Here is a 25,524-nt window from a genome sequence, read left to right on the forward strand (position 1 = left end):
CCAGAGGTGCCGGGGATAGGAACTGCCAAGCCCAGAGGTGCCGGGGCGCTCAGCTGCCTGGCCCAGAGGTGCTGGGGATAGGAACTGCCAGGCCCAGAGGTGCTCGGGCTCAGCCCTGGCGAGCTCCGACACAAACGAAGCACCGCACATTAGGCTTTTAATGTCTGAAAAGCTATTGGGAGCTCAGCTGGTCACCGTGTTTTGAGTCAATTTCTATCCTATTTGTTTCCTCCAGAATGGTTAGAAAAGTGGTTTGGCCGTCAGCTGTTCACCTCTGGAGCCCTGAATTCAAAGGCTGCCATGGGTCACACAAGTGAAAGCTGGGCTTGGTGTGTGTGTGGGGGGAGGGGGGGCTTTTTTTTGCTCCCCATCTGTTTGCATGGAGGCTCTTGGACTCTAGCACCTGAGCACTAACCTCCCCACCCCCACCCCTCCAGGCAGAAGAAACGTGATCAGTGCCTGACTTTTTTTAAGAGACTCACTTGCCCCATTCCTAAGAGCGCTAAAAGCACTGAGTGCTGCAAGCTTCCGTGAAGAGGAGGATCGTTGTGAGAGGTTTGGCCATTTGCCATTAAGAGAAGCCATTCAATCCCTCCACCTCCCCAGGTTCACAAACCCCAGGGGCTCTAGGACTTGCAAATCGGGTTTTATTCGGTTTCTCTCTTTGTGGATTCCATGTTGAACAAATGCCCCAGTTCTGTGCTCGGGGGCGCTGTGCTACGGGGGAGGTGCCAACTTTGGGAGTTCAAATGTAGTTCTCATGACCAAACTGTCACTTTTCACAGAGATGTGGGTAATTACATCAGCCGATCCAAATTCTCCTTTCAGCTGCACGTGGTGTTCTTCACTTCTGGTCCCCAATAAAAGTGCGTTGGTGATGCTAAACAACGGCCAGAGCCAGAGCTGGCTGAATTTTAATGGGGGGCAGAGCGCTCCTCGTTCCTTAGGCAGTTGGCACATCAGGTTGCACGTCAGGGTGGGGTGGTTGTGTTTCAATGTCAGGTTGGGTTGGTTGGGTTTGCACATCAGATTGGGAAGGCTGTGTTTGCACATCAGGTTGGGTTGGTTGAGTTTGCACGTCAGGTTGCACGTCAGGCTGGGTTAGTTGTGTTTGCACATCAGGTTGCACGTCAGGTTGGGTTAGTTGTGTTTCCACGTCAGGTTGCACGTCAGGTTGGGTTAGTTGTGTTTGCACCTCAGGTTGCACGTCAGGTTGGGTTAGTTGTGTTTGCACCTCAGGTTGGGAAGTCTGTGTTTGCGTCTCAGGTGGGCATGGCTGTGTTTCAGTGTCAGGTTGGGTTAGTTGTGTTTGCACGTCCGGTTGCACGTCAGGGCCAGAGGACTGTGGGTGCACGTGCAGTTGAACATCAGCTAACAAATCAGTTTGAGATCCTGTTTTTTGAACATCCGTCTGCACGTCAGTGACCAGATCAGTTTGAGCTAGTGTTCTTTGCACATCCATTAGTATGTTTGTTTGCACGGTCATGCGGGATGCTTGCGCTTGCACATCACTTTGCCCCTTTGTATGCACATAATTCTGCAGATCACTTGCCACATCAGCCCGGGATCCTCCACGCTGTAAGTTATCCTCAGTTTGCTTTTTCTGCCCCTGGGCCAGTCTCTCCACCTCCTTCATGAACCGAAGGCACAGCTCCTCCTGCCATGGCAGAGCCACGCATTGCACCGCCACGGGCAGCCCCACGGCTCCTTCCACAGCCTGCAAAGGAGAGAAAAGCCGTGGAATATTATTAGGGAAACTCAAAGGACCTGTGCTGCTGTGGGGAGCAGGACCTATAGAGCAGGGGTGGCCAACCTGCGGCTCCAGAGCCACATGCGGCTCTTCAGAAGTTAATATGCGGCTCCTTGTATAGGCACCGACTCCAGGGCTGGAGCTACAGGCACCAACTTTACAATGTGCCGGGGGGTGCTCACTGCTCAACCCCTGGCTCTGCCACAGGCTCTGCCCCCACTCCACCCCTTCCCGCCCCCTCCCCTCAGCCTGCCATGCCCTTGCTCCTCCCCCCTCCCTCCCAGAGCCTCCTGCACGCCACGAAACAGTTGATCGGGAGGGAGGGGAAGGCGCTGATCGGCCGGGCTGCCGGTGGGTGGGAGGTGCTGGGAGCGGGGGTGGGGAGCTGATGGGGGCCTGCTGACGTATTACTGTGGCTCTTTGGCAATGCACATTGGGTAAATTCTGGCTCCTTCCCAGGCTCAGGTTGGCCACCCCTGCTATAGAGCCTCCTCTTCATGAAAGAAGAAGGGAAGGATCCTTCCACAGGACCCAAGATTGGACTAAGGGTAACCCCTGCAGACATACCCCCGCCAGCTTTAATCTGGCTAGCTCAGGAGCAGTGAAGCCGCAGCAGCGTACACGAGTAATTATCCAGGGTTCTGGGCCGGCTTGTACATCCCACGCTGGAGCATCCGTTGCCATGGCTTCACTGCTCCCGGGCCTGAGCTAGCTCAAGGAAAGCTCCCTTGGGTATAGCTACACGCGTTGCCATCACACCCGCTGACTGCGCTGTGGCCAAGAGTGCGGCTGGCAATACGTTAGGCCATGACCCACGTTCCCCAGGGGAGTTGGGTGGCAGGTTATTTTGCCAGCAGCTGCAAAGCTAGCCATGAGCTAGTGGGCCTGGCTGTGCACAGGTGGTCATCCACTAGAGTGCTCTCCAGGATACAGTGGCCTGGCCCACCCCGGGGAAATTTTCCCTGGCCCAGCAGGGACCCTGTAGCAGTGGATCTAGTGGGTAGCCTCTCTGCTCTGCAGAGCAGAATTGGGCCCTATCTACCAAAGAGAGAGACAAAGTCTACTGTACAACACCCCCAACCCGCAAGGGGACAATAAACTAGAAAGCAACCACCCTGTGATCTTTCAGTAGCCCTATAGCGGGGCAAGCACCCCGCTCCGGAGAGAAAGGGGTTAATACCAGCTCTGGGAAAGGGCTGCCCCGAGGAACCAATCAGGCGAAGGCAGGTAGCAGCCAATCTGGGCCCGGTAGGGCTGGTATAAAAAGGCCTGTGAGCTAGGAGGCGGGAAGTCTCACTCCAGCCTTGGGGTGGGAAGGACAGGGCTGCCTAGGAGCACAGGGTATCTTCAACAGAGTAGTGCTGGAGAAAGGGCAGGCTGCGCTGGGGAGCTCAGGCCTGGTGACCTCCCAGGCTGAGGCCTGACAGGGAGGCCTAAGGAAGTACTGTGGCTGCAGGGAAAGGCAGCAGGTCCAGCCCCCTAGCCAGTGATGAGTGGCCATTGCAGACTGCCGTTTGCCCCTGAGTAAAGGGGCTAGATGAGGACTAGCAGTGGGCCACTGAGGCAAGGTGGGCTCAGGGGAGTGGGGTTCCCTGGGTGAGGGGCAGCACCCCAAGGTAAGAGGCACCGTGGTCCGGGAGGGACGTGGGGCCTATACGCGGTGGAGATAAAGGGACTGGAGAGGGGTATGTAACAGAGGGTGAGACACCGGCCCATAGGAGGGCACTCCAGGGCTGAGAGAGCTAATTCCCAGATGCCCAGCAGGAGGCACCGTGCCGGTGAGTCAGGGCCTTGCTACAAGCCCCTTCGTTGGGATCGGTATGACAGCATCCATGTCTGTGGATATTAGAACCATCTATGGCCACCTAAGACATCCCCCGGCTGTCACTATACTGTACGCCGTGGCCGCTCGGAACTCCATCGCAACCTCAAGGCCAGGACTCCGATCTTCCTACTCCAGAAACATAGCTCCCTGCGGCTTGAGCTAAAGGAAAATCGCCATGAACAATATAGAGCCAATGACACACCATGGAGCAGTTCTGATTCCATTCAGTAGAGGGCAATGGTGCACAAATACACACTAGCCTGGTCGTTATAATAGATTGTTATATACACGCCAGGGTGGACAGTCACCCTTGCTCTGAAACATGTAGACTCTATGGATCTAGGGAATCATTCACCTGTGAAATCTGCATCTGGCCTGGACAGTTTGCTAGGATGAGATATAGCAAGCTCTGTCGAAAGAAGGCCGTGCTGCCCCAAACCCTAACCTGCCTATGCCAGAAAACAATGGGGATTCATCACTGACCTGCCTCAGTCTCCTATCCCAGGGGTCACCGTAGTGCCCTGTGTAATGCTTCAGATTTTCCTCATCAGCCTCCGTAACGGTGGTGACCGGCACAACCCCCGCGGGGAAGTTTAAGACGTTGTACAACATGGTAGAGGAAACAGCAGCTGGAAATGTGATGCACAGAATATGGTAATAAATCCGGGGCCATATAGGACTCTGTGACTGCACACTAGGATTATCCTGGCAGCAGCAGGGCTAGAACTCAGCTCCTCCTGCTCCAAAAGCAGAGACACCTGCCACTTGAGCCAAAGGAGGATCACTCTCAGCTGTTAGCAGTGCAGGGCCTATGTTACACAAGTACCCAATTCTCACTGCCTCCAGGACAAGGCAGTGACACACATCTACACTAGCTAATTTAACAGCGGCACCTTGAGCATCTAGCATTCTGGGGAGTTCAAATCTTACTTCTGATATCAGTATATCAAATCTGTAGCCAACAGGGACTGCATGGCTGTCAGCCCCCTGGAACTTCCTGACAGCAACCATCCATCCTATTACAATATAAAATCTGGAGTTCCCTGGGAGGAAGAACCTAACCAGTGGTCTAGGATCCTGACTGCAAAATCAGTGAGAGAAATCAGAATTGATTCACGTCAAACACAGAACCCATTTCTCCCCAATTTGGGGATCTAAACAGCCTCTCTCTTTATACAATGGCCTGGATCTGAAGACACCCAACCAGACTCAGATTTAATGGCTTGAACAGTTTTCAGATGCAGGCAAAAACTGGGGAGAGGGGAGAACGAGTTAATCCAAGGTTCCTGACCCACCAAAGAGGTTCAGTTTGGTTCAATTTTTGCAGGATGCCTTAGGCCAGTTCCTTCTAGCACTGCAACTTACCAATGAGTCTCCCAGGATACCCCAGGGTGAAGGCAGGGCCTAACACAGGACACAGGATGACATCCAGATCCAGGTTTCTCCATCTGGAGAGGAATTCCCGTCGGTATATCTAGAACAAGGCAGCACCAGGATTTCCCCAATTTGTAGGATGGAATTATAACACTTGGCTTTTCCTCTGTGGATCTGATTGTGCTTTATAAATATTAAGGCCCCACGAGGTGATCTGGGTGAGTTATTTGGAGAAAATAATGGGTGGAATTGACCCCTGTATGGAGGGTCAGAACAACTCCTATGAAACCCTTAGTCAATGAGGTTTGTGCTGGCTCCTCTGCATGGCATGGTATGAGTTTCACCCTCTGCAAACAGTCTGGAAAATTCTCTTTTATATTCCTTATGCCACACGTATTTACCAATTTCTCCAATGCATAAGTCTGCAGATTCTTTGCAAATAGCTTATTGGGAATGTTTGAATTCCCTCCTTTGATCAGTTGATCAAAGACCTGTCAGGTTGATCGGTCACCTGTGATGATTTCTGTTCCTAGATTAGATGACTTGTGTGCAGGGCCTAACTACCAGCAGCACAAATTTCAAATTGCATATTTGAGGGGACAGTTCTCTGAGCTGCAAAGTTTGCTTTGTGGCTGGTTCTAGTTCTGCAATTCGAGATTCACGGTCACTGACTATTTGTGCATAACATTTACTTTTGACCTGCACGTGCACTAGAATAGCTTGTTTACTAGAATATTTGTGGACAGTAAACACATAGCATGAGCACAGCACAAATATTCAGCTACCACTAGGCTAGGCATGGTAAACAGTTACAATATTCACAGAAAATTCCCTCTCCAATATAAATGGCTGGTAATTTCCTGCTAATGTTCCACGGTGCTGGGACTGCATGCCAAATCTTTGGTGGTATGGAAGATGCTAGCAGAAACCTAGATGTCCAATCCGGAAGAGCTGAGTTTGCATGTCTCCCAGTGGGTGCTGTTGCATGGTAGGGTGAAGAGCTTACGGGATTTTGGGACCAGGAGGTTTAAAGGTTGTATCAGCTGATGACAGTGCAACTGATTGTGTTTGTGAACTAAATGGCCGCTATGAGACTGGGGCAATAGTTCATTTCCTCAGGAATACGTCTGGTTAACAGTGGCTTTTTATCTTTGGTATTGAAAAAGTCACATTACCATCAATGCAGCATGCAGCTCCGAGAATTCTTTCGGCGACCTAAAATTAGCCGGACAGAAGAAAATGACAGAGATTATTGAGCGGGCAGGTGACTGGTTCACTACCAGATTCGGACACAGTGTCTCCATATGGGTGGTGTGTGAATGGATGAAATATCGATACAGCACAATGCAGTCGCCATCTGGTTTCTAACACACTGACACCCCCCTCTAGATACGCCAGGCAACATAACTCTCTTTTAACACAAAACACACTTCAAATATGTGGGAATTTGGAATGGGCCCAGGAGAATAACTGGGGTCCAAATTTCATAGCTGGCCCCTGTTTCTGCAATGGCCTGAACCAAAACCCTTGATTCAGATAGCCCTGAAATTTGAAGGGGATAAAAAAATGTGGCTCTGGATCAGAACTGTGTAGCTCCTGCGGAAATCTATTGGGTCCTTTAATTTCCAGGAAACTCAGTAGCACATCGACATTGCAGGGCTACAATTTTAAAATCATCACTCATCACCACCAGGGCCCCGATCCTGCAAGGAGCTCATAGCCTGCCCAGAGCGGCAGTGAAAGCAGAAGGGATCCATATAGGAGCAGGAGTCTACATGCATGGGGATCTGCTTACATATTTTGCTCTTCAACTCAGACCCTGAGTCTAGGATCTCTATCTGGCAAAGCACCTATGCACATTGAACTTCAAGCATGTGCTTCAGGGCAAGTCCACACTACACAATTAAGTCTACCTAAGGCTATGTCTACACTAGAGACACTGGTGCTTCTGTCGGTGAAACTTCTGTCAGTCAGGGGATTGGTTTTTATCACACCCGTGACTGACAAAAGTGCTAGTGGCGACATAGCCTAAGTTACGTTGATGTACAGCCACCGCAGTCACTGAATTGCTTTTGCACGTCCACACTCTGCTTCTTGCGTCGGCGGCGCGCATTTTCACCAGGAGTTGCACTTGCACCGATTTCACTGTCGGTGTGGGGCATTGTGGGACGGCTTCTGAAAGGCAGCACCAGTCGATGTAAGCAACGCAGCGTCTACACTGACGCCGGGTCGACCTCACTGCATCGACCTAAGCACTACGCTTCTCGCGGAGGTGGAGCTATTCAGTCGGTGTAGTGGGCACGTTACATCGGTGGGAGCAGCATTTTAGGCCAACCTAACTCTGTAGCATAGACCAGGCCTCGGTCTCATTGACATAAGCCTGTGCGCAAATGCTTTGTTGAGCTGAAAGTGTCATTGAGACGGATCAGGTGAACACAGCCGCTGCTCACCGATTCTCAGCCAGGGTCTTTCTAGGCCACAGAAAGCTTCAACCCTTATCAGACTCTTTCACCCAGACGTCATGGCGGGGGGTGTTTCCATGTTTTCCCCTCACTGGAGTAGACATTCTGGGCCAGATCCTGAGCTGGTGCCTGCCTGGCTGCACTGACGTCAAGAGAGGTGTGCCTATTTACACAACAGAGCTGTCCTTCTGTCTGCCATGCACTTGATAACACACACACCGTACAAGGAACCGGTGTGGCCGTATTCACCAATGGGAGAGCGACACGGGGATAAGATTTGGTCCATTTTCTTTACACTCTTCTACCCCGTGGATTCCTTGGTTTTTAATTAGAAAACACGCCTCAAATCAGAAATGTCCCTATATTTTGCTTTGAGAATTTAATTTTTTTTCTCTCCGTTGAATTCCGCCCCCCACCCAACCTTGCCTCAGTTTCTCTTCCATTCAACCCCCATCTTTTCTAGACTGCGTTGTGTGTTATGGCCGCTGCTTTTAACATTAACACATCAATTCAGAATGAAGCCACAATAGGAACTTTGACGTGACGTAATTAACACAGATCCTAGAGTAATAACTATTAGTTGTTTATACCGCCTCCCATCATGCCCTTCTGTGATGTTATGCAAATCAGCAATAATTGTTTACAGGACTATTCTTCCCAGCAGCTGATATTAGCAATTTCTATGTTTGCTCTAAGGATCACTTGCAATCTTTCAATTGTACCGAGAGATGGCACTAGCAACTTCTCAACTGGTTAAAAAGTATTTACAATCCATTCATCCATCCCTGTTGATTCTATGAAAGAACATATGTCACAATTCACGTCGATTTCTCAGGAACAATGCGATCAGATGTCTGCACAACAAAGTCATTCTGAAACAGGGAACTTATGCTGGAAAGATCTTTCCACTTCTACATGGCTATAAACTGTACTGTGAAATCACCATTTTCTATAGTTACTTGAACAGAATGCTGTTATTAAAGTTGAAAAAACGGCCTCTTACCACACTCCACACAGTGCATTCAAATAACTGGAGAATCGAGGGAACTGAAAAGAAACATAAAAACGTCAATGAGCATCACCATTGGGAAGCCAGAATCAGGTCAGATCGTCGAGAAAGGTTTTCAGAGGAAGGAGTTATGCGCAAACAGCTCCAGAGGCATTGATGTGGCACACGCCAGGATGCACATTTTGTCAAGCAAGCACAGACACTGCAAGTGATCCACTAACAAACTTACCATCAGCACGATCTTTTAGTGACAAAACCGAAGATTATAAATAGGGCCCTACCAAATTCACAGTCCATTTTGGTCAATTTCCTGGCCATCGGATTTTAAAAATCATAAATTTCATGGTTTCAGCTATTTAAATCTAAAATGTCACAGTGTTGTAATTGTAGGGGTCCTGACCCAAAAAGGAGTTGTGGGGGGAAGGGGGGATCGCAAGGTTATTGTAGGGGGGGTTCTGCTACCCTCACTTCTGTGCTGCTGCTGGTGGTGGCACTGCCTTCAGAGCTGGGCAGCTGGAGAGCGGGGGCTGCTGGCCGGGAGCCCAGCTCTGAAGGCAGAACCGCCACCAGCAGCAGTGCAGAAGTAAGGATGACATGGTGTGGTATTGCCACCCTTACTTCTGTGCTGCTGCTGGCAGGACGCTGCCTTCAGAGCTGGGCACCCGGCCAACAGCTGCCGCTCTCTGGCCACCCAGCTCTGAAATCAGTGCAGAAGTAAGGGTGGCAATACCATGACTCCCCTAAAATAGCCTTGTGACCCCCCCTGCAACTCCCTTTTGGGTCAAGATCCCCAATTTGAGAAAGGCTGGTCTCCCCCGTGAAATCTGTATAGTCTAGGGTAAAAGCACACAAAAGACCAGATTTCACGGTGGGAGACCAGATTTCACGTACTGTGACGCATTTTTCATGGCCGTGAATTTAATAGGGCCCTAATTATGAATGATCTAACTCCATGTATCTTTCCCAAACTTTTAATTCTGCAAAATCAAAATACTAACACTGACACTCCGCTGTGCTTGCACAGCGTGTTACAGCTGAGGATCTCAATGTCAGCATGTATCGTTATCCCCACTTTGCTGATGGGGAAACTGAGGCACAGTGATCAGCTGCAGAACTGGGAATAATACTCAGGAATCCTGACTCCTACGTGCCTGCTCTAGCCACTAGAGAGACTCCCTTCCCTTAAGGCTGTGGCTTGGAAGAGAATGGGAAGCAGTTTACATCCTGCCTGATGGGTGAAATTCACCCTGTGCATAAGGCCAGCACAAACCCTATTACTCACATAAGTCACACTTTAGCCCCGGGATAGCTTAGTGCGAGACCTCTGCCCAAGGGCAGATTTGAACGTCGGAGTATTTAAACCAACCAGAAAAACAACATTAATGTTTAAAGAGCCTCACAAAGAGAGGAAGGCTAGCCCAGGGGCTTGGGATGTTGGAAGAGCTAAGTTCAAATCCCAGCTCTGTCACCGACTTCTAGTGTGTCCTTGGGCAAGTCACTTGTCTCAGCTGACCTACAATGGGGATCCCTGCTCTGCCTCCCAGGGGGTTGTGGGGAACTCAGATCTGAAGGTTATGGAGGCTGTGCACATTCCTATATGGGGAGAGGACCACTCCCATTGTTTAGATTTTCCAAGGAGTGTTCACTGGACTCCCAGGCCCCATGGATCCACCCCCGTGTCTCTCCCTAGTGTCCATGTGCTGACTTGCTCACCAACACTTTTGAGTTATTAGTTTGTTCCTAGGCGTCTCCTGCACTCAGTGTCTGGTGTGATGGTTCGTGGTTCACACTGATATTCAGGACTAACGCTGCAGTGAGCTAACTCGGGATGTAAGGTTACAAGCTGGGCTCTAAGCCGGGTTACCATGTTGACCCTTTCCCCGAGCAACTATCCCAAACTGTGTCAATACACTACGTGTTACCCAGAAGGAGATGGTTATATTCTGGGGGCCTGCTTGCTTTTCACTCGCCCTGTGTAAATCAGGAGTAACTGCATTGAAGCCAGTGGAGTTGCACTGGTAGAGAGCTGGTGGGAGTGGGAGCAGAACCAGACCTCAAAGGAATTTAGATGCCTGTCTCCCATTGATGTCAATGAGAATTAGGTGCCTAGCCCTTTTGAGGATCGGGGCCTAAGTCCCCCCCCGAGCCAGCTGTGAGTGTGAAACGTGCCCTCTCTCCGGCACTGAAGGGAAGAAGATGTAACTTACCAGCGGTTTGGTGAGGAAAGCCAGAATCTTCTTCAGGAGAAAGGGGAGTCTGTAGCAATTGATCTGGGAGCAGGAGTTGGGATCCACAGTGTCCAGTTCACTGGGAAGGGAGACAGAAAGGAGGTAGTCAGGATGAGCCAGCTGTGCTGGGCCTACCCAGTGCTGATTCCCAGCCAGACGATGTCTGACATTCATTACATAATACGGACCTCAGCTAGCCCCTTTCGGCCAAGGAGATCAACGTTCTTTGCAAACAAATAAATCTAAGACAGAGATCCCCTGGAGACCAGGCCACGCTCCCCCAAAGAGGCAGTCACCAGATCAGCTGATTTGCAGTCCTGTGCGCTAGCCACTGCATAAGGTGCAAGAAATAACCTCTCCCCTGTTATAAAGCAAGAGGCTGGAAAAGCCTGCCTCCTAGCCTGGGTTATCATGTTACTCTTCTTCATGGCATCACTCAGTGGAACAAGCTGGCTTATGGGCTAGCCCCTTGCCTGGATAAATGCCTGGGTATGCCCAACAGGAACTGGCCTAGAGGTACCAGGCCAGTGGCAGCTGGTGCCCAGAACAAGAGGTGGGGCTCGAGCAGCAGGGGAAATGAGATTCGGCCCCATGCTCTGTGGCTGAACCCCAATAGCCCAGCTGAAGGCCGTATTCCCAGTTCAGTGCTTCCTTCCTCTGCCACTGGCAGTCTAAGAGTGTGTCTACACTGCACACTAAGCCCAGGATCTGACTCCGGTTTGAGCACAAGCCCCACCTCCGGGCCTGGCCGCTCAGAGCCCCGGCACCTCCGGGCCTGGCAGTTCCTAGCCCCGGCACCTCCAGGCCTGGCAGTTCCTAGCCCCGGCACCTCCGGGCCTGGCAGTTCCTAGCCCCGGCACCTCCGGGCCTGGCGGCTCAGAGCTCCGGCACCTCCGGGCCTGGCGGCTCAGAGCTCCGGCACCTCCAGGCCTGCTGCATCAGTTACGAGTGTAAAAAACTTGCTTGAGCCCTGGCAACTCTATCATTACAAATTAAGCACTGCCTCATTGGTGGGGCTTAGCTCCAGCGGCCTATCAGGACAGCCCCTCCATAGCAGACCCGGTCCAAGTTCACCATGGCTGTAAGCAGGCACGACTCCACGGAAGACAGTGCAGTCAGGCCCACAGCACTGCTAGGCAATGATCCTGTGTCCCTGTAGCTCCTTCACTTCATTGTGGAGACCCAGCCTGCTGTCGCTAGTTACACCCACCCCTCTGCGAATGGCCGGCCTCGGTCACACTTACAATTTCTCAAGTAAAGCAGCGCCGCCATCGGCAAAGAGACCCTTCATGAAGAGCTCGTTCATGACGTAGTCGATCCGCGGGGGGATGAACGGGATCAGCTGGGTGAAAGACGAGGTGGTTCAAAAACCAGGGGACAATACTTCATTGTGATTACTTATATTCTGGTAGAATCCAGAGGCCCTACCTGAAATCGGCGCTCCGCTGTGCTCGGCGCTGTACGTACACTTGGTAAGAGCCAGTCCCTGCCCCAAAGGACTTGCAATCTAAAAGGTCCTAAGAGATTTAGGCAACCCAATCCTGTTGCAATGCAGCCCTTGCCCTTACAATCAAACTACACTCATTACTACAAACTAATGCGGGGAAGGAAGAGATCAGGTGATTTGCCTGGCAGAGCCAGGAATTAAACCCAGATCTCCGGAGTGTCACTGCAGTGCTTTCTTCACAAGACCATCCTACCTCCATATAGCCAAGATCTGCAGGATAAACAGGACTCTCGCTCAACACCCATCTGCACCCGGGACTCTTCTGAGCGTGCAAGCTGCATAGTAGCCCATAATATTATCATCATTTAACTCCTGCCTAGGCTCATTTGCTGGAGACTGAGTGGCATGAACATACCAAGGAGTGTAATAACGCTCATCAGTGGTAGTGGGGTTTTTTTTGAAGAGTTCCTGCATAATATGAATGTAAATATACTTAGATCGGGGTAGGCAACCTATGGCATGCGTGCCAAAGGCGGCACGCGAGCTGATTTTCAGTGGCACTCACACTGCCCAGGTCCTGGCCACCGGTCCGGGGGCCTCTGCATTTTAATTTAATTTTAAATGAAGCTTCTTAAACATTTTAAAAACCTTATTTACTTTACATACAATAGTTTAGTTCTATATTATAGACTTATAGAAAGAGACCTTCTAAAAACGTTAAAATGTATTACTGGCACGCGAAACCTTAAATCAGAGTGAATAAATGAAGACTCGGCACACCACGTCTGAAAGGTTGCCGATCCCTGACTTAGATTTTAAAAGAAAGTTGAGAGGAGAGGGGAGAAAGCTTTTCCTGTTTTCTTTTATTCAATTTATCCTTTTCCTTTGACATTGACTTACTAAACATAATACCATACAGTCATACTGTACAGCATCTTCTACAAAAGATCCAAAAGCACCCTCTAAAGGTATGATTAGCCTCTTTTTACAGCCGAGGCCCAAAAAACATAAGTGATTTGCCCGAAGTCACATGGGAAGTCCACAGAGAGTCAGGACTAGAACCAAAGTATCTGCACTCCCAGTTTCTTAGCCACTAAAACCATTTTGCCAAAGGGTAAAAGCAACACCAAAACACATAGGATCAGGTCCTTTGCTGGTGAAAATAAAACCAGCGTAGCTCCACGGAGGTCACCAGTTTACTTCACCTGGCCCACAGGTCCTACATAAATACGGTGTTTGTTTTTGTTTTTAAAATTAAGAGCAAAAGATACTACAGACTTTAGTGGAGCCAGTTAACACAGAAGAATTACCGAGAGTGTCTGTCTGTCCCCCAGAACAACTCATCTGGTTGTCTGAAACTGGATGAATAATTTACATGGGATAGAGAGACTACAAGACACAGATATGAGTACAGTAGAAATACCTAGACAGAGTCTTAAATACTAATGTGCAAGAGGCAGGCTGAGTGCTACCTCTGAATGGAAAGGAGAGCATTTAGAGCAGACTGAAGATGTCTTTTTCCATCGGAAAAGGCCGTTTTATCGCAACTGAAATTCCACAGGAACATGCTGATTTCAACCAAATTTTGCTTTTAAAAATATCAAAATGAAGCATTTCAATAATGCTGAAGTGTATTTAAAAAAAAAAAAAAATATCAAAATGGAAACGAAACCGAAATTGAAAATTAAACAAAACACCAGTTGAGCTGAAGCAAAGTTTTCAAGAGTTTTGTTTCATGGGAGATGTTGAAATTTTGGTTTTTCATTCTGATTCGGGACAAAATATTTTTCTGAAATGTTGGAATTTCCCATGGAACAAAAATTCCAGTTCCCATCTATCTCTAGTTGCAAGATCTTCTCGTTAGCTGATCCTCCTGTATTTGTGAAAGGCATTTTAATCATTATATGTTTCACCCCAGTCACACTCAAGGTAGTGTAATAACTAGGTACAAATATATGGTTCTCTGTTGCTATCTGGCATGAGACCTGGTAGGCTTCAGAGGGTTAATTAACCTCTACCTTGCAGTCAGTCAGATTGCTTCTCCTTATCGCTTTGATTCATGTAGTTAGATCGAGCATGTGAATGAAGCTGGCTATGAACAAACAGGTTGGTGCCACTGAACGTACCATGTGTCCAGCCTCCTGCAGCAACGTCCTGGTTTCATGCACAGCCCGTCTCATGCAAGGAGGTAGCAGGAAATAGCCGTCTGTGTCGTAGTACCCAATCCGAAGGGGAGTGGAACCGGAGTACACCTGAAAGGAGACATATCTGCCCTTAACGTCTCTAGAACTGTGGGAATAATGGGATTAAACAACTATCAACCAGACTCTTCCCAGCTGGGACTAATGATGGGCAAACCTCCACCCTCAGCCCAATCCTATGAGGTCCTGATTCTGCTCCCTCCCATCTCCCAGCTCAAAGATTGTGCCCCCAGCCCTGTCCCCAATGGCCTCTCTCTCCCAACAAGCCCTGTGGCTGTGATTCCATCATGGGTGGTCAGCTCTGTTATTCGCTCTGTCTCCGAGGTTCTAGCCAACAGCTTCCTTCAAGCCCCACACATTCCAGGGCCTCCCCATGTCAGAGGGACCCCAGAGGGTGTCCTCCCACACTCTGACCCCAAGGATACCAGGTAGTGGGATGTGAAGACGTCGGCCAGCTAAGCCAACATCATCACGGCTTTTTAGACCACAATGTACATTTCAGCAAAAGAAGGAGCCTAACCAGTGTGACCATCTAACGTTCAGTGACCTACCTCCTCGTTGAAGGGCAGGGGTGGCACGGTGGGGTCCAGGCGGAACATGTCGTCACACAGGAGCGCTCTCATGCACAGAGCCAGGCTATCCACGTCCCTCGCCATTGGCCCAACCATTCCTGTAACTGGAGTAAAAGAACACACATGTAGCTAACCACTAAGCCAAATGTTTGTGCTTCACCCAAGGTAGCCAGATGTCTCAAGGCCAGGTATGCTTGTAGCATACACAACGGTCTCCATATCTGTCTACAGTTGTGATAATAGAGAGATAAACTCTTTTATTCTGAAGATCTAGAATGAACTGTGTAGCTCATGGAATAAGAAACTCCATTTATTTCTAAGTTTGACCTCCTCATCTGCACTCTGCCCATATACCATCTCTGATGGAACTACACACACACACACACACACACACACACACACAAAAGCACTTCCTTTTTCCCCCCACCCCAAATGTGGATAAGGTCCAAGTTCAAGGTCCCAGAAGGCAGAGCTATCAGTAGTTAGCCCGGCATGAATAAAGGGCTTTCTTCGGTCTAATAAGGGGCTGTCACAAAACATGTCTGCCTGAGTGAGGACTGGAGAAATTGACCCACTGAGTCTGTCCCAGAGTGGACACAGCAAGAAATCCATGGGTCAGGGGGCAGAAAAGAGAGTGTATGGGAAGAGAATGCCCTTCTTGAAGGGCTAAGGCACATGGATGGGAAGAGAGGCTATTCCTGGGGACAGCAGAAGTTTTGGTGGATCCGATTCCCAGTCACTATATCCCACCTTTGGCTGAAACTTGCATGTAAATGAGCATTTCCCAGATTTCATATCCACCTGAGTGGCTCACCATCGCGGTAGGACAGTTTCCACTATAACTAGTATTTCTTTGTATTACAGTAGAACCCAGAGGCCTCAGGCAGAGCTCGGCTTTGTACAAGACAGACTGCAAACTCTTTGGGGCAGGGACTAAGAAGGCACGAGACAAAGGAAGGGTTATTACCTCCACTTTACAGATGGGGAACTGGGACACAGAGAGGTGAAGTGTCCTGCCCAAAGTCACCCAGGGATGGAACCCAAAACACCTGTGTCCCAGTCTAGTTCCTCTCCGAGACCCTCACCGTGGTTAATATCTGTTGCCAGAGGTTCAGACCGAAAAGGTTGTTGAAGAAATGGCTCACCTGTTTGGACGTAACTGACAGGGCCGCTAACTCCGGAAGGACCGTGGGAGATAGAAATAAACAAACACATAAATACTGTGGATAACAATAGGAGGCATTTGAAGGGGGCGGAGGGGACAGGCAAGGGAAGTAGATTTAAGATCGGTCAACAGATCAACTGCCAGGTTTAGTGATAAGGGAGAAACCCGCCCAGGTGGGAGATGAATCAGCTTGCAGCTGACCCAGCACCTACTGAAATCAAGGGAAAGGCTCCCATGGATTTCACTGCTCACTGGATCACCTTTCATGAGGAAAGGCCATTCCCCTTTCTGCACAATCTGGAAATAGACGGTGCCCCTCTCAATGAGGTAACCACTGAGAACGGAAGGGGAGGAGCTCAGCGCTAGCCCCTCCCCCTAATCTGCAAGGGTCCTATTCTCCACCGCAGGATACACATCTGAGTCCCAAATGAAGCCACTGGCAGTTACTCATACCCTGCAGGGCGGAATTAAGCCCCAGGGAGTTTAAAACAAGACCTGTCCATGCAGGCCCCAATCCAAAGCTCACTGAGATCACTTGGAGTCTTCCCAATGATTTCAATGGCATTTGGACACAGCCTTTCAAGATCTGTGATGATACTCAGAGAGAGGGGGCTGGGGTTTCAGTGGGCTTGGATTTGATTCACAAGGCCGGGGACCAGGCTGGCTTTGGGCAATGGGTTTTCACCCCCGGTGGCAGCGATTCAGGGTGGTGGGTACTTGGTCTCAGCACATGCTGTGCCACGGAAGCTCCTTGTTACCTGTGAGGGGCTCTGGAGAAATCAACAAACAATCAATCCTTTGTCAGTGCTGCAGAAACCGACGCAGCCCTTGGGCAGGCTCAGCACCTACCTCAGCCTGTTGCCCGTCGGCTTGAGCCCGCACAGCCCGCAGAAGCTGGACGGCAGGCGGATGCTCCCACCTATATCTGTCCCAAAGCCCAGGACGGACCCTCCTCCGGCGATCAGCGCCCCCTCCCCTCCGGAGGAGCCGCCGGGGCTTTTCTGGTGGTTCAGCGGATTCACCGTCTGGCCGAAGATCAAGTTGCTGCAGTCATAGCTGAGTGAGACGGAAAGCAGCAGTCCGTTAATGGAAGTGAGCTGAGTTCCCTACATCACATTCCCTTGCACGGTGCTGAAGGACGCGGAGGCCTGCTTAACCTTTCACCTTACCGGGACACCTCACCTCACCTTATTATGGCACCCAAATCTCCACTCAAAAGACCAGTGAAGCCAACAGGCAACAGAGCCCAGCAGATCAGCCAAGACCAAATGTGCTGACTCCTGCTTCAACAGTGATCTCAATAAAGGGGACAAGCATAGGCCGCTCGCTGCTGGTGAATAAGGCACAACACAGCTCACAACTGGAGAATAACGGCGGGCGGAGGAGGGGGGGGTAGAAGGTTGGGTCTCCATGATGCCCCTGATTCACCTACAATAGAGTCCTTTACTGGTAGGGCCCTACCAAATTCATGGTCCATTCTGGTCAATTTCGCTGCCATAGGATTTGAAAAATTAGTCAATTTCACGTTTTCAGATGTTTACATCTGAAATGTCACAGTGTTGTAACCGACCCAAAAGGGGGGTTGCAAAGCTGTTGTAGAGGGTCACAGGATTGCCATCCTCATTTCTTGCAGCCCCGGAGCTTCCTGCAGCTGGAGGAGGTTCCCGGAGGTGAAGGTGGGTCTGATCTCCCCCTTGCTGCTGGGAGTGCCGCAGCCAGGGTCTCCTAGCTGCTAGTCTTGGCCGGTGGTGGATTAACTGTGCCCAGGAGCTCTGGACAATTTGGGGGCGCCCCGAGCCCAGCTCCGGGGTTGCTGCAGCACAGAAGTGAGCGTGTACCACCCTCACTTCTGCACTGTCTCTGGAGGTGGGTCTGATCTCCCCACCGAGAGCAGTAGTGCAGGGGAAGGACAAGTCATGTCCCACCCCAGCTCACCCGGACTAGCAGCTACGAGCCCCCAGCTGGGGCACTCCCAGCAGCACGGGGGAGATCGGATTTCATTGGGAAGGACTTATTTCACGGTCCGTGGCACGTTTATCACGGCGGTGAAATTGGTAGGGCCTTATTTATTGGAGAGCAGTAGACTCGGCATATTTCTCCCGCATAGGTGCCTGGACTATTGCGGCTGACGGAAAAGCAAGAGGACGGCATGGAAACTGCCTCCCAGTGGGAGCTGCCGGCGCCCTTGCTGCTGCCCTGTGTGAGCACTTCTGAGGTAAACGCAGAAGGGGGAGCAGGACCTGAGCCGCCCCAAGTGCACAGAGTGACTCAGAGCTGCGTGGCTCTCGCTCACCCCTTTCCATCAGGGTCCCCAGCAGCGCTGGGAAGGCCCTCTCTGGTGGGGTGGGGAGCACCCTACACTGAGCACAGAGAGAAGGGCTACATTAACTGCCACTGGATCTTGAATCGTCACGGTCCAGTTGGGACCGCCTTGCTGCTGGGAGTAATCCCGGTAAAGCTAATGGCCCAGGTCCTCAGAGATTATTAGGCGCCTAACTCCCATTGATTTCGACTGACGTTAGGTGCCTAAATACCTTTGGATCTGAGCCAACATGATTAGTCACACAGGCAAGGCGATGACAGTCTGGCCTCTGGTGTTTCTCTCTCTCACTAAGCACTGAGGGCCAGATTTGAAGGCTACCCAAGTCAATGGCTGTCTTTCCACCCTCCCACACTGATCGCCGGGGCAGGGGGTACGGAAAAGTAGCAATCCTTGTCACAAGGAGAACCGGCCAATTACTTGATCAAGCACTGGGAGATGTTGGTTTTCACAAACGGAATGGCCCCCTGCTTCTTCAGCACCTTCACTAAGACGCTGTCCTCTTGCTCCGGGTAGCCGAGGTACTGTCCCAAGCCACAGGTGGAGACGTGACCCTTGGAATGGGGGCAGACATAGAGCATGTTAGATACACGGGACTGACGCCATGGTCACCACGGATGAAACCTCTGAGCCCTAACGTGAGGGGTGGAAACGGACAGGCAGCTGCCTCCCAGTGTCCTCTGGTACATGGCAACTAATGATAATACAAGGGCTGGCAGCTCCATTGAAGGCCCTCCTCTCTCTCCTGGGGGTCATATTGCTGAGCGATTTCCCCCCCATATCCTGAATGCTCTTCAGTCCCAGCCATGAGACACCTTCTTACAGTCTGACACCCCCTTTTGCCCCAGCAGCCCTCTGCAAGCCACCCCCTTGATATCTCCAAACCCCTCAAGGGAGCTGACTCCGTAGATCACAGGGATCTTTCTGCCAACCTGGCCATGATGCTGTTTCAGTGCAGCCTCATTGCACTCACACTCTGATGGCAGAGCCATAATCAAGCTCACCGATATTTCAGGGCTGAGCCAATACTTTTAATTAAGTTTATGACACTGTAATGAATCCACAGCCACCTGGAACTTCATGGCATCAATAGGGATAGAACTCAGACCCCCTGCTCCAAAAGCACAGCCCCCTATCAGTTGAACTAAAGGAGAATCTCTGTTCACTGTCCGCAGTATAGAGCTTTTGACACATATGGACAGTTCCACTTCTATCCAGCAGAGGGCAGTGGTGCACAGACACACCAACTAGCACTTTTACGGTATCAATTCCTCTTTATACCTGTCAATACAGTGGTCCGTGTATTTTATTACCAACCCCAACGTATTGCACTCCCTTATCTCAACATTACATGCTTCTTTTAAAAAAAAGGAAATACAGAAGCACCTCATATCCAATGGGATCCTTGATACTGACGGGAACTCCATACAACAAGCCTTTCTCCTTTTGTGTCCTCACTTCCTGGAGCAGGTGCACACACTCCTGAATAAAATCCGTCACACAGTTCACGTCCTGGTTCACTTCTAAGGCCTTGCCGAGGAAACAGAGGAGGGAAAGAAAAGGCCATTCACCTCTTTAGACCTTTAATTCACCCTGCATCTGAGTTTATGCTTTATAACTAAGGAAGAAAAGCAAAACCTTGTACCCAGGTCTACACTTGAAAGTTGTTTCCGATTAAGGTAGGGTGTGAAGTTAAAGTGCAATAGCTATTCCTGATTAACTCCATGTGTGGACACACTTATTCTGAAACAAGAATGCCTTATTGTGTTTCATGGCATAGAAACAGAGGAGTTAGATTAAAAAAAAACATAAAATACTTTTGCTGCAAGGTTACAATGTAACACAACTTTACTTCTCAGAATTCAGACCCATAACACACACACACAAGAATGCAAAAAAAAAAAAAAAAAAAAACCAGAGAGACAAAACAGGCTGCTCCCTAAAATAAAAAGGCACAACTCACCCCACCTTACTCTAGCTGGCTAGCTGCAGACTGACTGCTGCTGCGTGCTAGGCAGGTCTTATGCTTCCCTACAGAGCCCCCTGGTGTGCAAGGAGGATGAGGAAAACCTGAGAACTTAAAGTGATAGATCACTATTTTCACAGTTTTCAATACACCACAGAACAAGACATTATCTCTCCGCAATAAACATTTCCACCCAGGGACCTAATCAGGAACAACTTTCGTGTGTAGACAGAAAAGCCCTAAGTGGCATTGCTCCAGGAAAAACTCCTAACAACTCTATGGGGGAAATTTGCCCTAGTGCAGAGGGCCAGCCCTAGATCTAAGCAACTCTGATAACTTACTTCAAAGAGAAATTTTAAGCAAACCATCCCAGTTTATCCTAAATCTAGCACCAGTTATTATTACTGTATCTGTTAGAGTTGGCCTGGAGGACCCAACCAAAATCAGGGCCACCCATTGTGCTAGGCGCTGTTCAGACACATAATGCATCAGTCCCTGTCTGGAAGAGCTTACAAATAGCAAGTTAAAGGGAGCGTTATAATCCCCACTTTACAGTTGGTTAGCTGAGATCAAGGCAGATTAATTCACTTGCTCAAGGTCACACAGGGAGGTGTGTGTCAGAGTCCACAATTGAAGCCAGATCACCTGAGTCCCAATCCAGTGCTTTAACCACATCCTTGCTGTCTTGAAGAAGGAATGACTTCCTCACCTTGTCCATGTACGTGTAGAGGACGCTCTCTGGTGACAGGGAACCTTCCTTCAGTTTCTTGACCAGCTCAACAAGCGGCAGAGAGAGGATGAGACTGGCCTGTACCTCTGGGTTCTGCAAGGTGTAGTAGATACATGGCAATTATTGTGTAGAGCACAGAGCTGGTTGGAAACTCTTGTGTGTATAATTAAAAAAATCAGGTGAAAACTTTCAATCAGTTGTTTTCCCCCATAAATATTTCCCCCTGTTTTCTGACCAGCTCTCGCAAAGAATTGCCCCACAGTTACGGGGTCATCTTTTCTCCCTATCTTGTCTCTGGGTTTGCAAGACCTGGGTGAATGATTCCCATCGACATCTCAAGACCTGTGAATTCAAGACAGTTGCATTTCATTGCAAAGATGGTCAAATTCCACCCCAGCCAAAAATAATAATAATAATCTGCAAGATTTACTGTTTTCACTGCCAAACGGTTCTAATTTCTGAGCAAACAGCTGCTTTTCCCCCCCTCCCCAACATTGTCCAGGGAAATTTGGCTGAAAACACAAACAAAATCAGTTTTTACATCAATGCAGTATAGGGTATATGACACATAGACGATCATTTACAAGTCTCCATGCTGAATGTGGTCTGGACTCAATCCTAAGGATCTCCTGCTGCTACATTATTTATAGCAGTCCTCAGCGTAGCTCCGAACTGTTAACTTGACATGCAGTCTGGTCTATGACACAATGCATTACATCAAATTCAGTGCCATCTGCTACCGGCAGGATGCACGGTAAAGCTGAATTTCATGCAACACATATGACAAAAAAATTAACTCAGGGCCTCACCACGTGGTAGGTCACTGCGTAAACAGAGGATGGGGCTGTATCTCAGACAACGTTCAAATGAGTTCACTGATTCTGACATACCAGGTTGCAACTCAGCTAAACAGTCTGGGGTTATGTAGGAGACTTGCAAATAATTTAGGGTCTGATCCTGTTGCCCTTAAGCTGAGCGGTTCCTTATTTCGTGAGTGGGGCTAACAAGCTTGGAGCCCTCCTGGGGTCCTGGATGATCAGGGACAAAGCAGATCTCACATTGGGAGACAGGTCTGTGTGCTGTGGGGTGAGGTTGACAGCTAAGACCCCTGTATACAGAGACTATAAAGGAAACTTTCGGGCAGAAGTCACAAGACTTCAGGGATCATTCATTCTCCCAGCTCTGAGGGGAGTTCTTTTTGCAGCTGGACCCATGACACATTTATTTGAGACTGTTAATGAGATGAGCGTGCATGATCCTTTCTGAGGACGAGAGGAATACCCGGGCGCGTCACCTCTTGTTTGAACTGCTGGACAGCTTCTTCCATCTGTCCCAGGGCGCGCACTCGGTTCCTCCTTGCCTCCCGCATCCTCTGCTCCACCAGCTTCTTCACTATCCACTTGAGCACCAGGAAGGCCACGGTGGAGCTGCAGAGCAGGACGGAGATAACGCTGGGATCCAGCTCCACCTCCGGCAGCAGCTGCCGCATCTTCTCGGGGATCATAGTGAGACGGGCCTCGCCGGCTGCTAGAGCGCCCTAAAATCGACAGGGCAAGTAAGGAGGGGCCACTTCTGAGCCATTCGAATACCAACCACGATCAGCCTCCACTACCGCTGGAGCTAAAGGAGGGTCAGAAAATGGAAGTGCTGGTTGTTGGTGCTTCTCAAGGGGTCTCGTTTTAAGGCCCTGATTTCCCAGAGGGTCTAGGTCCCGGCTATAGCAAGTGCATTGACGTGCCTGCATGCTTGGTTTGCAGGCTGTGGGAGTGGGGACGTTTCGCAAGGCCTAGTGCCCGCTCCCTTCCTGCCAGGAGGAGCTCTACAAGGTCCAGCCACGCGGCCGGTAGGATCCATTCCCCTCACCCCACACCCTGGTCTCCTGTCGCTGCAGGATCTGAGCAGCCTCCATTGACACGGGCGGGAGCTACTGGTGGGAGAAGTGGGCCCCAGGCTGAGCAGCAAAGCAAAGGTCAGCCCATTGCATGAGGCTGGCTCATGTGGCCTGCTGGGGCAGACCCTAGGGGCCCAATCCCCTGGTGGTTTAACTCCCAGCGATGTCAGACAAAGACGAAGCAGGTGGGGATTCAAACCCTGCACCTTCCCATTCTTGCTCCTTCCCCGCACTCCCCCGTACATCCCCCCCCCCACCCTTGCTCCTTCCCTGCACCCCATCCCCCCACACTGCACCCCACCCCTTCCTTTCCCAAACTCCCTCACACCCCATCCCCCTTCCTTCCCCCACCTCATCCTTCCCTGCACCCCATTCCCCACAGCCCCCCACACCCCACCTCCACCCCATCTTCACTCCTTCCCCAAACTCCCTCACATCCCATCCCCCTCCTTCCCCACAGCCCCCCACATCCCAACCCATCCCCCTTCCTTCCCCGCACCCCATTACCCCACCCCCTCTCCTTCCCCACAGCCCCCCACACCTCACCCCATCCCATCCCCCCTCCTTCTCCACATCCCCACACACCCAACCCCTTCCTCCTTCCTTCCCTTCACCCTCCATCCCCCCTCCCTGTACCCCCATCTCAGAGCCAGGAGCAGCACATTGACCTCTCTGTTGTGGGGCGTTCCAGGCTCTCTCCCTATTTTGCCTCAGGCTAAGCCTTGCTTCTCTCTCTTCAGCTCATTTCCCACCCCGTGCTCCCCAGACCCTGTCCCTCCCAAGCTCATCTCTCTGCTCCCTCATCGCTGCCTGGCCCCTCGTCCGCAGCGCAGGGGGACCCCGCCGCTCTGGGCGTTGTCTTCAGCCTCCCGCCAACTGCCCACTTCCAACTGCCATTCCCCTCGGCCGCGGAACCTCCCGCTGCCAGCCTCCTGCCCCTCGGCCAGGGGACCCGCTCGCACCATATCTATCCACTTACATCCAGCACACGGAGCAGCACTGGCTGGGGTGGAGAGACACGGGCTACGTCTACACTGGAAAAATAACAACCCCCTGGAAGTGAGTCTCGGAGCCCAGTCAACTGACTCCAGCTCGCACTACGGGGCTGAAAATAGCAGTGTAGGTATTCCCACTGAGGCGGGAGCCCGGGCTACAAGACCCACCCGCCTCGCCGGGTTTCACAGGCCAGGCTCCAGGCCAAGCAGGAACACCAACACTGCTATTTTCAGCCCCGTAACACAAGCCCGAGGTCTGACTCGCGGCCGTGGTTTGGTTTGGTTTGGTTTTGCAGTGTAGACGTACCCTGTGAGATCAGTGACAAAGAGTCCTGTGGCACCTTATAGACTAACGGAAGTATTGGAGCATAAGCTTTCGTGGGTGAATACCCTCTTCGTCAGACGCATGCGAGATCAGTGATTCAGCGCCAGGATGAAAGGAGCGGGGTGTGTTAATGAGGAAAGGCTGCTGGTTTTAAAACTTTAAATTGCTAAGAATAAGCCATCAGTCTATCGTCAGGAGCAAGTTTATTCCAGCAAGGATCTAAATCCACCATGGACAAGGCCCATATACAAGGCAACGTCCTGCTTAAAACACTACTTTGAACTTATTGATTTGGCTAACAGTGGTGTGTATCCAGTGTTAAACCATTACAGACAAAGCCAATGGAATGGGAGGAAAAAATGGAAGTTCAGACTTAGCCAGAATTGTAGGAACTCATTACTCAAAAATGTTGTGTTATTGTCTCTCTTTCAACAGCTTCAATTTACAGTTTGGGTGTTCCCCCCTTTAAAATTTGACAACCTTTAAAAAACTAGGGATTTTAAACTGAGCTGGATGGAAAATAGTCTCTCCCCCCCCCACACACACAGTTAATTATTTTTCATTTTTGTCAAAATTTTCCACTAAAAAATTGATGTTTTGGTGAAATTTCATCCAGAATAGATACGTTTTTTTGACAAAATATTAGAATTTTCAGGCAAAAGCAGACAATTTTCACGATAAATTTTATTTCATCGGAAAAATTTCAACTAGCTCTACTTTTAAACCTCTAACAGCCACAGGTAGTCTTCATCTTATTAGCCTACTAACACCCATTGTGAACGAGTATTTGAAGATTAAAATAGTTGCTATCAAAATTGTCAAGCACAAAACCCTCACCTTACATTTGTTTTGTTCTGATTTCTAATATGGCCAGAGAGCTGCAATACAAATAAAACTGTAGCTTCTGTGCAGGGCCGGCTCTAACTTTTTTGCCGCCCCAGGCAAAAAAGAAGATCACTGCCCTGCCAAACCCTCCCGAGCGCCGCGCCGGGCCGCCGAAACCCCCAGAACGCCACGCCGCCGAAACCCCCAGAACGCCGCGCCGCCCAAACCCCCGCCCCCCCCCCGCGCGCCGCACCGGGCCGCCCAAACCCCCATCCCCTCCGAGCGCCTCGCCGGGCCGCCCAAACCCCCAAGTGCCCCGCCTCGCCGGGCCGGCCAAACCCCCGGAGCACCGCGCCGCGCCACCCAAACCCCCAGAGTGCCGGGCCGCACCGCCGAATCCCCCACTCCCCCCAGCGCCGCGCCGCCGAAACACCCCCCG

At 50.5% G+C, this 25,524-nt stretch overlaps 1 protein-coding gene across 1 annotated transcript in view; it reads right to left on the reverse strand.

Annotated features, from left to right (window-relative positions):
- LOC112102861 (vitamin D3 hydroxylase-associated protein-like) overlaps positions 1–22,553 on the reverse strand; it is a 23,512-nt gene extending 959 nt beyond the window's left edge. Inside the window, exons 1-15 of the mRNA XM_026651921.1 lie at positions 22,344–22,553; positions 21,029–21,142; positions 19,740–19,883; positions 18,774–18,907; positions 16,884–17,089; positions 16,014–16,055; positions 14,848–14,972; positions 14,222–14,347; positions 11,893–11,990; positions 10,628–10,727; positions 8,415–8,458; positions 6,125–6,164; positions 4,941–5,049; positions 4,059–4,204; positions 1,549–1,717 (exon numbers count right to left, since the gene is read on the reverse strand). Of these exons, the coding sequence (XP_026507706.1) occupies positions 1,549–1,717; positions 4,059–4,204; positions 4,941–5,049; positions 6,125–6,164; positions 8,415–8,458; positions 10,628–10,727; positions 11,893–11,990; positions 14,222–14,347; positions 14,848–14,972; positions 16,014–16,055; positions 16,884–17,089; positions 18,774–18,907; positions 19,740–19,883; positions 21,029–21,142; positions 22,344–22,553 (1,807 nt within the window). The remainder of the gene's footprint in view (positions 1–1,548; positions 1,718–4,058; positions 4,205–4,940; positions 5,050–6,124; positions 6,165–8,414; positions 8,459–10,627; positions 10,728–11,892; positions 11,991–14,221; positions 14,348–14,847; positions 14,973–16,013; positions 16,056–16,883; positions 17,090–18,773; positions 18,908–19,739; positions 19,884–21,028; positions 21,143–22,343) is intronic.
- Between the last annotated feature and the right edge of the window lie 2,971 nt (positions 22,554–25,524).

The sequence above is a fragment of the Terrapene carolina genome, unplaced genomic scaffold (assembly GCF_002925995.2).
Source record: "Terrapene carolina triunguis isolate 2854851 unplaced genomic scaffold, T_m_triunguis-2.0 Scaffold110, whole genome shotgun sequence".
NCBI lineage: Eukaryota > Metazoa > Chordata > Testudines > Emydidae > Terrapene > Terrapene triunguis.